This window comes from Balaenoptera borealis (genome assembly GCF_965194805.1).
Source record: "Balaenoptera borealis genome assembly, chromosome: 1".
In the NCBI taxonomy this organism is placed as follows: domain Eukaryota; kingdom Metazoa; phylum Chordata; class Mammalia; order Artiodactyla; family Balaenopteridae; genus Balaenoptera; species Balaenoptera borealis.
Window position 1 is genome coordinate 112,408,237 of NC_138860.1, and position 16,125 is coordinate 112,424,361.

The following is a 16,125-nucleotide window of genomic DNA, read 5'->3' on the forward strand; positions in this document are numbered from 1 at the left end:
GAAGAACCAGCTTTTAGTTTTATTGATCTTTGCTATTGTTTTCTTCGTTTATATTTCATTTATTTCTGCTCTGATTTTTATGATTTCTTTCCTTCTATTGGCTTTGGGTTTTATTTGTTCTTCTCTAGTTGTCTTAAAGGTAGGGTTAGATTGTTTACTTGAAATTTTTCTTGTTTCTTGAGGTGAGATTGAATTGCTATAAAGTTCCCTCTTAGAACGGCTTTTGCTGTGTCCTATAGGTTTTGGGTCATCGTATTTTCTTTGTCATTTGTTTCTATGTATTTTTTTATTTCTTCTTTGATTTCTTCAGTGATCTCTTGGTTATTTAGTAGCGCACTGTTTAACCTCCATGTGTTTCTGTTTTTTATGGGTTTTTTCCTGTAATTGAGTTCCAATCTCATACCGCTGTGGTCAGAAAAGATGCTTGATATGATTTCAAATTTCTTAAATTTTCTGAGGCTTGATTTGTGACCCAAGATGTTATCTATCCTGGAGAATGTTCTGTGTGCACTTGAGAAGAAAGCGAATTCTGCCAGTTTTGGGTGGAATGTTCTATAAATATCAATTAAATCTACCTGGCCTATTGTGTCATTTAAAGCTTGTTTCCTTATTTATTTTATGTTTGGATGATCTGTCCATTGGTGTAAGTGGGGTGTTAAAGTCCCCTACTATTATTGTGTTACTGTTGATTTCTCCTTTCATGGTTGTTAGCATTTGCCTTATGTATTGAGGTGCTCCTATGCTGGGTGCATAAACATTTATAATTGTTATATCTTCTTCTTGGATTGATCCTTTGATCATTATGTAGTGTCCCTCCTTATCTCTTGTAACAGTCTTTATTTTAAAGTCTATTTTATCTGATACAAGTATTGCTACTCCAGCTTTCTTTTGATTTCCATTTGCATGGAATATCTTTTTCCATCCCCTCACTTTCAGTCTGTAAGTGTCCCTGGGTCTGAAGTGGGTCTCTTGTAGACAGCATATACACAGGTCTTGTTTTTGTATCCATTCAGCTAGTCTGTGTCTTTTGGTTGGGGCATTTAATCCATTTACATTCAAGGTTATTATCGATAAGTATGTTCCTATTAACATTTTCTTAATTCTTTTGGGTTTGTTTCTGTGGGTCTTTTTCTTCTCTTGTGTTTCCCACCTAAAGAAGTTTCTTTAGCATTTGTTGTAAAGCTGGTTTGGTGGTGCTGAATTCTCTTAGCTTTTGCTTGTCTGAAAAGCTTTTGACTTCTCCCTCGAATCTGAATGAGATCCTTGCTGGGTAGAGTATGTTGGTTGTAGGTTTTTCTCTTTCATCACTTTAAGTATATCCTCTCACTCCCTTCTGGCCTGCAGAGTTTCCACTGAAAAATCAGCTGATAACCTTATGGGTATTCCTTTGTATGTTATTTTTTGTTTTTCCCTTGCTGCTTTTAATATTTTTTCTTTGAATTTAATTTTTGTTAGTTTGATTAAGATGTGTCTTAGTGTGTTTTTCCTATGGTTTATCCTGTATGCGACTCTCTGTGCTTCCTGGACTTGGGTGACTATTTCCTTTCCCATGTTAGGGAAGTTTTCGACTATAATCTCTTCAAATATTTTCTCAGATCGTTTCTTTTTGTCTTCTTCTTCTGGGACCCCTATAATTCGAATTTTGGTGTGTTTAGTGTTGTCCCAGAGGTCTCTGAGGTTGTCTTCAATTCTTTTCATTCTTTTTTCTTTATTCTGTTCCTCAGAGGTTATTTCCACCATTTTGTCTTCCAGCTCACTTATTCATTCTTCTGCCTCAGTTATTCTGTTATTGATTCCTTCTAGTGTATTTTTTTCACTTCAGTTATTGTGTTGTTCATCTCTGTTTGTTCGTTCTGTAGTTCTTCTAGATCTTTGTTAAACATTTCTTGTATTTTCTCAATCCGGGTCTCCATTCTATTTCTGAGATTCTGGATCATCTTTACTATCATTACTCTGAATTCCTTTTCAGGTAGATTGCCTATTTCCTCTTCATTTATTTGGTCTTGTAGGTTTTTACCTTGCTCCTTCATCTGTGACATATTTTTTTGCCGTCTCTTTTTTTTTTTTTTAATGAGTGGGATTGTGTTCCTTTCTTACTGGTTGTTTGGCCTAAGGTTTCCAACACTGGAGTTTGTAGGCTCTTGGGTAGAGCTGGGTCTTGGGCTGAGATGAGGAACTCTGTGAGACCTCACTCCGATGAATATTCCCTGGGGTCTGAGGTTCTCTGTTAGTCCAGTGGTTGGGACTCGGAGCTCCCACTGCAGGAGCTTCAGCCTGACCCCGGGCTCATGAACGAAGATCCCGCAAGCCACGTGAGGTGGCAAAAAAAAAGAAAACAATAACAAAGTAAAAAATAAAATTAGACTAAGTAACTAACAGATATGTTAGAAAGGATATAAAAATAAAACTATAGATGAATCAACAACTGGAAGGTACATCAATACCACAATAGTAAAAAAGAGGAGGAGGGAAAAGAAAAACAAAAAAAGGGGGGGGGGGGAGGCCTTGGCTGTGGAGGGCGGGGCCTATGGGCTAGGTTTAAGCAGTGGGTGGGGCCTACGCTTAGGACCCACAGGGCTGGAAAAGGCCCTGGGGGCTGTAGGCTGTGGGGCTTAGGCTCAAGGAACAGAAGGGACCCAGGCGTGCCTCCCATCCCTGGTCTCAGAGGGCAGGGGACCTCACCTGGGAGCTCAGGAGGCTCCTGGTGCCCGAGTGGGTGGGGAAATCACCCTCTGCTCCTCTCCCACTCCTCCCCGAGGGCCCCTCACGTCTGTCTTTCTTGTTCTCCCCTCGGCTTCCTTCCTATGCCGCCAAGGACCCACACAACCTTTATGGAGTCAATTCCTCTTTAAACCAAGTCTAAGCTTTTTCCTCCTCCATCATCTATCCTACAGACCATCCCCCCAATAAAGTCATGTAGGTGTAAGCTAAAGGAGACATGTTACTGTAAAAGAGATGGTGACATGGGGGTCTAGATCCCTTTTTTATGTAGCTTACTTGTTCCTTTTAAATCTCCCCAAGCTTGGTCTCTGACCTATCGTTTTCATTATATAATAGATTACTGCTAAATTAGCTAATAATGGACAGCTCTTGTCACATAGTCACTTGATGTCTCGTGGACATGTGCTCAATAGCATGGCAGGAGATGCTTTTCAAAAAGCATGTAGTTCTCTGCTGCAGAAAGTATGACTTTGCTCCAGAACCCCAGGGTGTTTGTGCTACAGCTCTCTCATTAGGGCTTGTGAGAGATTCCTCTTACTGTTTTTTTTTTTTTTTAAATTATTAGCACCTTTAATTAATTAATTAATTAATTAATTATTTATTTGGCTGTGTTGGGTCTTCGTTTCTGTGCGAGGGCCTTCTCCAGCTGCGGCAAGCGGGGGCCACTCTTCATCACGGTGCGCGGGCCTCTCACTATCGTGGCCTCTCTCGTTGCGGAGCACAGGCTCCAGACGCGCAGGCTCAGCAGTTGTGGCTCACGGGCCCAGTTGCTCCGCGGCATGTGGGATCTTCCCAGACCAGGGCTCGAACCCGTGTCCCCTGCATTAGCAGGCAGACTCTCAACCACTGAGCCACCAGGGAAGCCCCCTCTTACTGTTTTTATCTACCATGGATACTCTACTACCAAGAGATCTGCCAAATCATATGATCTGAGCAGCAGGGCAATTTGCATTGCAGCCTGGACCTACAGCATAATCATCCTCACTTAAATCTGACAACCTTCTAAATTCCCCAGTAAATGGTTTGGAGCAGTATATACTGTTTCCAAAATCCAAATAGACCCATCAAGTGTTGTGTTTCTTTCTCAGTCGTATGGAGTAAGGTATAATAACTTGTCCTTTACTTAGCAGGGTTGTCTCATCAATCCCTAGACCACTGGAATCTTGAAGATGTCAGTGATGTGGCAGGTGTCTGAATCTTTACAGGCCTTTTCTTCCACTCTCTGGCAAGTATATATCTTACTAGAGCATCAAGAGTATTTGTCATTTCCTGCTTGCCAAGTCTGACTAGTATGGCATCAATATACTATATATATGGTATCATGACAAGCATAATGGTTTTATGGACTGTCAAGACAACTGAGGTCCCTGAAGATTATTTTGACAAAATTCAGGAGCATTAACATAGACTCCAGATGGCTTGTATGTACTGCTGGCCCTAGTAAATGTTTTAAATTGAAGTATAGTTGATTTACAATGTTCTATTAGTTTCTGGTGTGCAGCAAAGTGATTCAGTGATTATATATATATATATATATATATATATATATATATATATATATTCTTTTTCATATTCTTTTCCATTATGGTTTATTACAAGATATTGAATATAGTTCCCTGTGCTATACAGCAGGACCTTGTTGTTTATCTACTTTATATATAGTAGTTTGTATCTGCTAATCCCAAACTCCTAATTTATCCTCCCCCCTGCCCCACTCTGGTAACCATAAGTTTGTTTTCTAAGTCTTTGAGTCTATTCCTGTTTCCTAAATAAGTTCACTTACGTCGTATTTTAGATTACACATATAAGTGATCACATATGGTATTTGTCTTTCTCTTTCTGACTTACTTCACTTAGTATGATAATCTCTAGGTCCATCCATGTTGCTGCAAATGGCATTATTTCATTTTTTTGTTTTGTTTTTTTATGGCTGAGTAGTAGTCCATTGTGTATATACCTCATCTTCTTTATTCATTCATCTGTTGATGGACATTTAGGTTGCCACGTTTTTCTCCTAATCTTTGAAATATTTTTTTCCTAAAATTGAAGGCATTTCTTTTTTTTTCTTTTTTTTCTTTTTTTGGCTGTGACGCATGGCTTGTGGGATCTTAGTTCCCCAACCAGGGATCAAACCTGGGCCCATGGCAGTGAAAGCCCACATCCTAACCACTGGACCGCCAGGGAATTCCCTGAAGGTACATTTCTGACCGTGCCCAGCAGGCCCAGATTTTACTAATTCCAAGCTGACATGCTCACTTCTTCTGTCATTTTTCAAATCCGTTAATTGTCAATCAGAATAAAGTCCAAAGTAGCAGCTCTCTACATTACTTACATCATTATCCTGGTATTCAGCCCCCTTTTTAATCAACTGCTCTATTTTTAGCAGAATAGAATGTCTAGTAGCTGACTGGAGAGTTGAAATCATCCATCACTACTGTACCATGCCTTTGTATCAATTTCCTGATCAGTATTAAGAAAGACTTGTCCACAAATAGTTGGTATGGCCCATAGTATCTCCTACAGTTAAATCACTTGTTTATCTCTTCTTTAATCCTCACTCAATTGAGTGTCATCATGCTTCTTCTCCCAGGTTTCATTTAGTATAACTTCTTAAGCTACATTTATTTTTGTACATCTATTCCTGAACAAGGGATTCAATAATCACCCATTGGTGTATTTCACAGATGAGTCTTATTCCACCAAGCCTCAGTGAAACTTCTTAGTACAAACTGTTCTCTTAAAAAAAACCTCAAAAATTTCCTTAGAAGTTGAATCATGAGTAACAAAAATAGGTCTCCAGAATCTTAGGCTGTCAAAATGCGTTATACCCAACTTCTCTCATCTTCCTAGTTCTCCACATCCCTACAACATGTCAGTAGGTACAGAGAACAAAACCAGATATTTATTGAATTACACAATTCTTTCAGTAAGCTCATCATCATTTTGTTTGAGAAACTTTTACTACTTTGCTAAGTAAACTTCAAGCTTTGATAGAGGAAATGTTGTATTTTATATGACACAGAGTAATGAAATGAAAATTTAATATTTTCATTATTGTATCTGTACTTTTTCATTTTGATTAAATATCTTCCTTATAGCTGAAATTTGTTTTCTTTCAAACTGGTCTTAGTTTCTTTTAGACTTGAGCTTATGAGTCCATGTTGGTTTTCATTACTTGGTTAAATAACCAGAGCCACTGACAGTAGTGTTTGAAATAGTGATCCCAGCTCTAACAAAATTTGACCTAATTTACAGTGTATTAATTCTAAAATTTTCTAGTACTCCTTCACCTTTAAATTATACCTTGCTTTCATTCTATAGCTGTTTTGTCAATCCATTAAGTACAAAACGAGTTTGGCGCCTCCTAGGTCTTAAAAATCTTCCCTTTAGAGAGGCACAGATTTAAGAACAATACCCCTCTTCTCTGCCCACAAAAAGTTGTTTTATTTGTCCTGAGTAAGAATGCACTGTGTTCACTCTGCCTATTAGTGTATACTTTCTTTTTTTTTAACTTTATGTGTATAGCAAGCTGTAGGGCTTTATCTTCAGACAGCAAACTGACTCCTCAAAAGAGAGCCATGTCATGGTATTCCCTCATGATGCTACTGTGGCCTATGGCTTGATCCTCAGCTTTGCAGATAACAAAATCTAGTCATTCAGAAAATCTGATTCATGGCAATCATTCATGAAAGACTGATACTTAACACAAATACTAATTTATAAGTGAAATTTACTAGACAGTCATACTGGCACATTATTATATCCTCATTTTACTAATAAAAAGTTGTGTGGGAAGCAAAGGTATAATTACAAGGTTACATGGTAACCATGAAATTAGAACAAAGTGGAATTAATTGGACATCTACTGAAAACAAAATATGGTCTCATCTATTATGCATGCATCTCTTGAATAGTTTTAAAGTAAATCAAAGGTTTAGAATGGCCAGTTAGGGTATCTATACTGTTAGTTTTGCCTCTCTGGCTAAGGTGACAACTGATAACCAGGGTGAATTTAAAGGATATAAATAGACATTTCTCCAAAAATGACATACAGATGGCCAACAAACACATGAAAAGATGCTCAACATCACTAACCATTAGAGAAATGCAAATCAAAACCACCATGAGGTATCACCTCACACCGGTCAGAATGGCCATCATCAAAAAATCTAGAAACAGTAAATGCTGGAGAGGGTGTGGAGAAAAGGGAACCCTCCTGCACTGTTGGTGGGAATGTAAATTGATACAGCCACTACAGAGATTCCCTAAAACACTAAAAATAGAACTACCATATGACCCAACAATCCCACTACTGGGCATACAGCCTGAGAAAACCATAATTCAAAAAGATATATGTACCACAATGTTCATTGCAGCACTATTTACAATAGCCAGGACATGGAAACAACCTAAATGTCCATTGACAGATGAATGGATAAAGAAGATGTGGCACATATATACAATGGAATATTACTCAGCCATAAAAAGGAACGAAATTGAGTTACTTGTAGTGAGGTGGATGGACCTAGAGTCTGTCATACAGAGTGAAGTAAGTCAGAAAGAGAAAAACAAATACCGTATGCTAATGCATATATATGGAATCTAGAAAAATGGTACTGATGAACCTAGTGGTAGGGCAGGAATAAAGACGCAGACGATGAGAATGGACTTGAGGACATGGTGGGGAACGGGAGGCTGGGACGTAGTGACAGAGTAGCATTGACATATATACAGTGCCAAATGTAAAATAGCTAGCTAGTGGGAAGCTGCTGCATAGCACAGGGAGATCGGCTCAGTGCTTTGTGACGACCTAGAGGGGTGGGATACGGAGGGTGGGAGGGAGGCTCAAGAGGGAGGGGATATGGGGATGTATGTATGAATATAGCTGATTCACTTTATTGTACAGCAGAAACTAATACAACATTGTAAAGCAATTATACTCCAATAAAGATGTATTAAAAGAAAAAAGGACATAAAGCATTCATGGGGGGGTTCTGGGATATGCCTGGGAAATGCCCAAAAAAGCTAGATTTCTTGCAGGCACATGAGAAGGGAGGGGAAATGAAACAGAAGCAGATAGTTTAATAAACTCTTTCAAGAATCTGGGCCATGTAAGTGCATGACAAGATGGGTAGCTAGACTGAGGATGTGGGATTGAGGATAAGGTTTTTCTTTTTTAGGTTAGGTGAGACTTGGATATGTTTAATGTTGATGAGAAAAAGCTAGTGCACAGGAAAAGACTGACAATAGAGATGAGACGAGATAACTGATGAAGGAAAGTCCCTGAGAATACAGAAAGGGATCCAAAATACAGGTAAACAGATTACCTAGAGGGAAACCTAGACTTCACTCAGATGACAAAGAGTGCAGATTAAGTTTGTAAATGTAGGAGCAGGAAATTGTAGGAATTCTCTTCTGATGGCTGCCATTCATTCTTTGAAGCAGGAGGTAAAGTCACCTGCTAAATATGTATCTGTGTGTGGGTGTCATGACAGACTTAAGAGAAGTAGTTAAGATTTGATCCAAGTGGAGATAAAGATTAATACAAAGAATTTTTAGGCAATGGTGTAAAATTAGGGTAAGGTTAAGCTACTTTACAAAGAGATCCTCAAAATTCAGTTGCTTAAAAAGACAGAATTTTATTTCTCTCTCATGTAATAGTCCAAGGAAAGTGCTCCAGGTCACATAGGCATGCAGGTTCTTTCTATATTGTTTTTCTGCCATCTCCTATGGTGTTTTCCTCATCTATATGATTGAAGTTGGGTTGCAGGCAATTCCAGCTCTAGAGAAAGGAAAAGAACTTGGAGGAGCATGTACGTAATATTTTAATGCCCACACCTGAAGTTTTACACATTTCTGCTTGTAGTCTTCTGGTGAGAACTTAGTCACTGGAGAGGCTGGGAAATACAGTGCCTGGCCACTGGCCCAGCTAAAACTCTGTAATTATAGAAAAAGGAAAAGAACTGATTTCGGTGAAAAATTAGTAGTCTTCACCACAGCACGGCTGTATGCTTTTCTCAATATATAACAACTTAAATATAGGGGAAAAAAAGGATAGATAATGAATTCAGTAAAGCTTTTCCGTGTAACCAAAGAACTAACAATTTCAGGATAATGGCAAGGGAGTGATTTGAAGAGACAGACCATCATAATATCTAGGTTGAATAAGAAAATGAATAATAACTGCAGGTAACAGTTAGCATTCACTGTTCACTTACTATGTGCCAGGTAGTATTCTAAGTGCTCTAAGTGTATTTGACTTGTTTAATACTCATAACAACCATTTAAGGTATGTGCTGTTATTCTACTTTATAATTAAGGAAACAAAGGCACATAGAGATTAAATAACTTGCCCAAAGTGACACAGTAAATTGGTGGCAAAGTCAGGCTCTGAACTGGTTCAGAAGTAATCTGGTCTAAAGCCCACACTCTTGACCTCATCATTATACTGCCTCAATGATAGCAGTTATTGTCTATTGAGTATTTACTCTTTTCAGGTAGTATGCTAGTATTTCATGTGCATTATCTAATTTTATCTTCACCATAAGCTGCTGAGGTAGCTACTGCTTCTATTTTACATTTAAGGAGACTAAAGTTCAGTTATTCAATAACTAGCTCCACGTCATGTGCTTATAATAAAAGTGAAGAAACAATGATCAAATTCAGATCTATATTATCTCTAAGCCCATTTCTTCTTTCTAAATATCTAAATTTTTATTATTAATATAGAATTTATGAACAGTGAAATTCAGCTATTGTAAGCACATAAGTCAATGAGTTTTGTCAAACGTATATACCTATGTAGCAAACAACCTAATCAGGATAGAACATTTCTATCATCTCAGAAAGTTTCCTCCTGTCCCTCTTCTTTTTTTTTTTAAAGCACCTTTTTTTTTTTAAAGATCGTCATTTAAATTTTATTTATTTATTTATTTATTTGTTTGTTTGTTTGTTTGCTTTGGGTCTTCGTTGCTGTGCGCGGGCTTTCTCTAGTTGCGGTGAGCGGGGGCTATTCTTCGTTGCGATGCGCGGGCTTCTCATTGCAGTGGCTTCTTTTGCTGCGGAGCACAGGCTCTAGGTGTGTGGGCTTCAGTAGTTGTGGCACATGGCCTCAGTAGTTGTGTCTCATGGGCTCTAGAGCGCAGGCTCAGTAGTTGTGGCGCAAAGGCTTAGTTGCTCCGTGGCATGTGGGATCTTCCCAAACCAGGGATCGAACCAGGGTCCCATACATTGGCAGGCGGATTCTTAACCACTGTGCCACCAGGGAAGTCCCCCCTGTCCCTTTTCTATTCAATTCCCCACCCTTGAGAGACAAGCACTGTTTTGATTTCTATTATATATCAGTTTTGTTTGTTCTTAAAATTCATATAAATGGAGTCATATAGTATTTAGTTTTATGTATAGCTTTTTTCATTCAGTATATTTTTGATATGTATCCCTTTATTCTGTATAACAGTTTATTCTTTTTATAGTACTTAACTGTGAATGTATCAAGTTGCCTATTCATTCTTATACTCATGGACATTTGAGTTTTTCTAGTTTTTGGCTATAAATGAGAAATGGTACTATGAACATTAATGTACAAGTCTTTTGGTATACGTATATTTTCATTTCTTTTGGCTAAATATCTAGGAGTGGTATTGCTGGATCATATAATAGCTCTATGTAGAAATTAAAAGGAACTGCCAAAGAATTTTCCAAAGTGATTCTAGATGTTCCACATCATTTGGTGTTACCAGTTATTTTAATATTAGCTATTCTTTTTTTTTGTTTATTTGTTAATATTAGCTATTCTCATGGGTAGCCTATTGTGGTTTTATTTTTATTTTCTTAATGACTAAAGATGTTGAACACTTTTAAATGTGCACATGACCACTCACATATGTTATTCTGTGAAGCATCTGTTTAAGTCTTTTACCTTTTTTTTTGTTTTTTGGCCATGCTGTGCAGCATGCGGGATCTTAGTTCCCCAACCAGGGATTGAACCCAGGCCCCCTTCATTGGGAGCATGGAGTCTTAACCACTGGACAGCCAGGGAAGTCCCCTTACCTATTTTTAAATTGGGATTTAAAACTTTCTTTTAATTTATAGTGAGTTTTTTACAAATTTTGAATGCAAGTTTTCTGTTTCATATATTTATAGCTCTCTCTCTGTAGTATGTGTTTTCATTTTCTTAATGCTGAGAGATTTAAGAGAAGCTTTTCATTTTGATCAAGTCATTCATTAACTTTTATAACTAGTGCTCTTTGGGTCCTAAGAAATCTCTACATACTCCAAAGTCATGAAGTTATTCTCCTATGTTTCTTCTAGAATCTTTAAAGTTTTAGATTTTACATTTAGGTCTATAATCCACCCTGACTTAATTTTAAAATATAATATGAGGTAGAAATGAGATTATTTTTTTCCCCCTTAAGTTTCTCCAACAGTTCCATCATTATTTGTTGAGGGCTTTCCTTTCAACATTACTTTGAATTACTTTGGTGCCTTGCTGAAAATCAGTTAAATATATACCTTTACATATTATATATATATATAAATATATATTAAATCATATAAATATATAAATACATAATCTGTTATGTTCCACTGATATATTTATGAACTCTTTTTAGTTCTATTGAATTGTAACTTCATAATAATTCTTGAAATCAGGTAGTATAGTGTAAGTCCTCCAACTTTGTTCTTTTTCAAGATTATTTGTCTCCTCTAGGTCCTTGACATTTCCAATTAACTGTTAGAATCAGCTTGTCAAAGTCTTTAAAAAAATCTATTGGAATTTTGTTTGGGTTTGCATTGAATCTATACATCAATTTGAGATAGAACTGACATCTTAGCAATATTGAACATCATTAATGTGGTATATATTCTCTTTCTCTTTAAATCTTTGTCTTGGCAGTGTTTTGAACTTTTTAATATACAGGTCTTCATGTCTTATATTAAATTTTTTCCTAGGTACTTTATGTTGCTTATTGTTGATATGAAAAAGGTTTTAGTGATTTGAATAGAAGATCAAACCAGTCACAACATTCCCTTAAGCCAAAGCATAATCAAGGCCCTAATTCTCCTCAATTTGGTGGAGGCTGAGAGGTGAGGAAGCTACAGAAGAAAAGTTTGAAGCTAGCAGAGGCTGGTTCATGAGGTTTAAGGAAAGACACCATCTCCCAACATCGAAGTACAAGGTGAAGCAGCAAGCGCTGATGTAGAAGCTGCAAGTTATCCCGAAGATCTACCTAAGATAATTAATGAAGGTGGCTACACTAAACAATAGACTTTAAGCACAGACTAAACAGCCTTCTATTGGAAGAAGATGCCATCAGGACTTTCATAGCTAGAGAGGAGAAGTCAATACCTGGTTTCAAAGCTTCAAAGACAGGCTGACTTTCTTGTCAGGGGCTAACGCAGCTGTGACTTGAAGTTGAAGCCAATGCTCATTTACCATTCTGAAAATCCTACGGCACTTAAGAATTATGCTAAATCTACTCTGCCTGCACTCTGTAAATGCAACAATAAATCCTGGATGACAGTACATCTGTCTACAACATGGTTTACTGAATATTTGAATCCCACTGTTGAGACCTACTGCTCAGAAAAAAAGATTCCTTTCAAAATATTACTGCTCATTTACAACACACCTGGTCACCAAGAGCTTGGATGGAGATGTACAATGAGATTAATGTTGCCTTCATGCCTGCTTAACACAACGTCCATTCTGCAGCCCATGGATCAAGGAGCAATTTCCACTTTCAAGTGTTATTATTTGAGAAATAAAGTTTGTAAGGCTATAGCTGCCATAGTGAGTGATTCCTCTGATTGATCTGCGCAAAGTAAACTGAAAACCTGCTGGAAAGGATTCACCATGCTAAATACCATTAAGAACATTTGTGATTCATGGGAGGACAAAATACTAACACTCATAAGAATTTGGAAGAAGTTAATCCCAAACCTCCTGGATGACTTGGAGGGGTTTAAGACTTTAGTGGAGGAAGCAGCAAGAGAACTAGAATCAGAAGTGGAGCCTGAAGTTTTGACTGAATTGTCACAATCTCATGATAAAACTTGAATGAATGAGGGGTTACTTCTTATGCATGAGCAGAGAGAGTAGTTCCTTGGGATGGAATCTACTCCTCGTGAAGATGCTGTAAAGACTGTTGAAGTGACAACAAAGGATTTAGAATATTATATAAACTTAGGTGATAAAGCAGGATTTGAGAGGATTGACTCCAATTCTGAAAGAAGTCCTACTGTGGGTAAAAGGCTGTCAAACAGCACTGCATGCTACAGGAAATTGTTTGTTAAAGGAAGGGTCCATCTGTGCGGCAATCTTCATTGTTGTCTTATGTTAAGAAATTGCCACAGACACCCCAGCCTCAGCCACTACCAAGACAGAGGAAAGATCCTCCACCAGAAAAAAGATAATGAATGCTGAAGGCTCAGATAACGGTTAGTATTTGTTAGCAATAAAGCATTTTAAAATTAAGGCATGTACATTGATTTTTTTTTAGACATAATGCTACACAGACTAACATACATAGTTATGTAAACATAACTTTGATTATGCTTGATTTGTTTACTGTGCTATTCACTTTTTTGCAGTGGTCTGGAACTGCACTAGCAATAAAGCATTTTAAAATTAAGGCATGTACAAGACTGTCATGTGGATTAAATGAGTTAACAAATATAAAATGCCTAAAATAGTGCTTGATAAATGGTAAACATTCAACAAAAGCTAGCCATTATTAATACAATTATGAACCTGTGGCAGAATGAGCTCTAAATTCATATTACTTGTTTTAAAAATAAAGTATCACTAGAAAAATAAGCAAATAATATGGTAGACTGAATGTACTTATTATGCATTTTAACAATGATTTCTACATAAAAAATAAAGAAAAGGAAAGTAGCAAGTTTAAACCAAAACAATAAATAAAGTGAATTAATTTTCACAAAAAGTATAAGTTTTAGAAGAAAGAACTTTCTTTAAAAATCTGAAAATGTATTCAAAATATAAAATTTATTCAAAAGCAATAAAATAACAGTTTCTATGAAGTATGAACTCTATATAATAAGTAAACACAGCACAGTACCAAAAATTCCATTTTTCATCACATCAACGTCTTCTTTTAATTACAAATTTTCTCCCTGGAATAATGCAAATTAATAGATTATTATTTGAAATATTGATTTAGCATTAAAAGTCCACTATAATAATGAGGGGCATAATTTAAAGCAAGAGTGGAAAATATTTAGTCAGTTGAAAAACATGAATCAGAATGTCAATAATGGACCACATCGATAGAAAAAGCAAATAAATCTGGTTGGGGGATTAGGAGGGAGTGCAAAATTAAATTAAATTGATTTTAAAAACAAAAACAGGTGACAATAAAAATAAGATATTTAGACATCGGTGTCACTTTATGGTTCAACTGAAGGCACAGTAAGAAAGATAGATGAAGGGCTACATGAAAAAAGTCAATGAAAAAGAGAGAAGAGAGAAAAAAACAGAGCAGGAAAGGAAAAAGACAAGAGAGAAATGTTGCACAAAGAAGTAGCACAACATACAGAAGTAGAAAAATAGAGGGAAGAGTCTCAGGAGATTCTAAAACTATAGGTCAAATATTCTTGTCATATCTTGGTCGTTGCTTGGGCCAGGAATTTGAAAATATTATCATGTCTCTAGGTGTTTACCTGTACTCCTACTTCATCTTGTTTTTTTGTTTTCCACTTTTGTTACCCAATCACTGATTTTATCAATTCTCATTTTTCATCTTGTTGCACGGTATACAGGACCATATTTTGTAAAGTACTTTTCTTTTTGAAAATAAGAGGGATAAATAATACTCCTTTCAACTTCCTAATAAACTGTGAATTAGCTAATTAATTCACAACACTTCTACTGCTCTAATCTAAAACAGGAGTTCTTAACTCGAAGTCTGTGAACTCCTTGAAACTGTGTTCAAAATTGTGTGCATGTGTAACTTTTTGTGAGTTTTGAAGCTTTTGTCAGAGTCTGAAAGCAAAATACTACTGTGGTAGAGGCTTTATTGTGAATGGAACTGCCAACATAGTTAACCATTAAGAAAATCAGTATTGGGGCTGATCTTCTTGTTCCAAGAAAGGAAGCTAACACTTATTTAACATTTCTCACATACCAATTTCTATGTTCTTTCTGCTGCACCAGTGGACTTTAAGATTGCACCCTTTGGAGCAGGGCTAATGGACGTCCTAAGCACAGTCCAATAGTGATGGCCCCAGCCCTTCCATTGCTTAAAATAAAGAGCTTTATTTTACACCTTTACACATATTAACTGATGAGTTAAATGCTATCAGGACTCAGCCCGCTGGTTTTTACTCTCTACAGAAGTGAAACTCACACCATGAGTTGGAAACAAATGTAAATATCGGACAACACCTTCAAACCAAACTTTAAAACTTTAGTCATTCACCATACCAAAGAAAGATTTTTTTAACAGTGTAGATTAAATTGGAATATGGCGGATAAAGACAATAACAAAAAAGTCTACTATAGTCAAGTGTGGCAGTGAAAGGGTTAAAGGCATGATAGCTAGGGCAAAAAACTCTGTGGTGCTCCCCTTCCCTTGGTGCCCTAAGCTTCTGCTTATTTTCCTTAAAAGTTAATCCAAGGCTGCTCTGTAGTTTTTGCATGAGCAGCCATGAAAGAGGTGAGCAAGTAATTGGGTAAAGCTCAGACACAATTCACCCTCAATCAGATAAACTATCTTTGTATCTGATTGACATATTTGTGTTTCTTTATAACATTTCATTTAAACAAGTCTCCTTGGCTTTTTAAAAGAGCTTAAAAAGTCTGCTTTTAAATCAGAGACCAACCCAATGTCTACTTTAGTGATGGGTGAAACAAGCTGAGGACAAGAACTAGCCTGTACATCAAGGTTCTACACCCCAATTTAAAATACTTCATGTCAAATTTTACAAAGTGGTACACAGTCATTAATGCAATGCACATGTAAATGACCATGAAGGTAGTTAAAGAGTAAAACCATAGCAAGTCAAAGTTTCTTTCAATAGTAGCTGTCCTAGCTCTGAATTTTCTTACTTTCCATTAGAAAAAAACAGTGAAATTACAAAGAAAAAAAATGGAGGCCCTACAGAAAAAAGCATTGAGAAGACATCTTCAGCCACCTTTTCCTCAAGATTAGGTATAATCAGTAAGTAATGACCATTAGAAAATTGAAAAAAACCCACAGATGAGCATTTATCAAGCATCAGTCCTAGCACAGGTTCCAAAGGACACCAAATATAGTTCTCAGCAAACAAAAGAGCCAGTCCTTTCTGTCCAAGACAAAATTAAGCCAACACAGAGGCTCATGAGTTATAAGAGTCCCAAGTGAGCTTCAAGTCATGATGAGTATTGACAGTGAAACCGAG

General features: G+C 36.8%; 1 protein-coding gene across 9 annotated transcripts in view; it reads right to left on the reverse strand.

Moving 5' to 3' along the window:
- CCDC18 (coiled-coil domain containing 18) overlaps positions 1–16,125 on the reverse strand; it is a 142,879-nt gene that overhangs the window by 18,322 nt on the left and 108,432 nt on the right. For 4 of the 9 annotated variants that reach the window (XM_082382823.1, XM_082382822.1, XM_082382824.1 and 1 more), the window contains one exon: positions 4,774–8,658. The exons of 1 other annotated variant lie outside the window; for it this stretch is intronic. In XM_082382823.1, coding sequence (XP_082238949.1) covers positions 8,467–8,658 — 192 coding nt within the window. In that variant the 3' untranslated portion in view covers positions 4,774–8,466. Of the gene's footprint in view, positions 1–4,773; positions 8,659–13,713; positions 13,861–16,125 lie in introns of those variants that run through there. 4 more of the 9 variants (XM_082382829.1, XM_082382827.1, XM_082382828.1 and 1 more) reach the window with 4 other exon arrangements.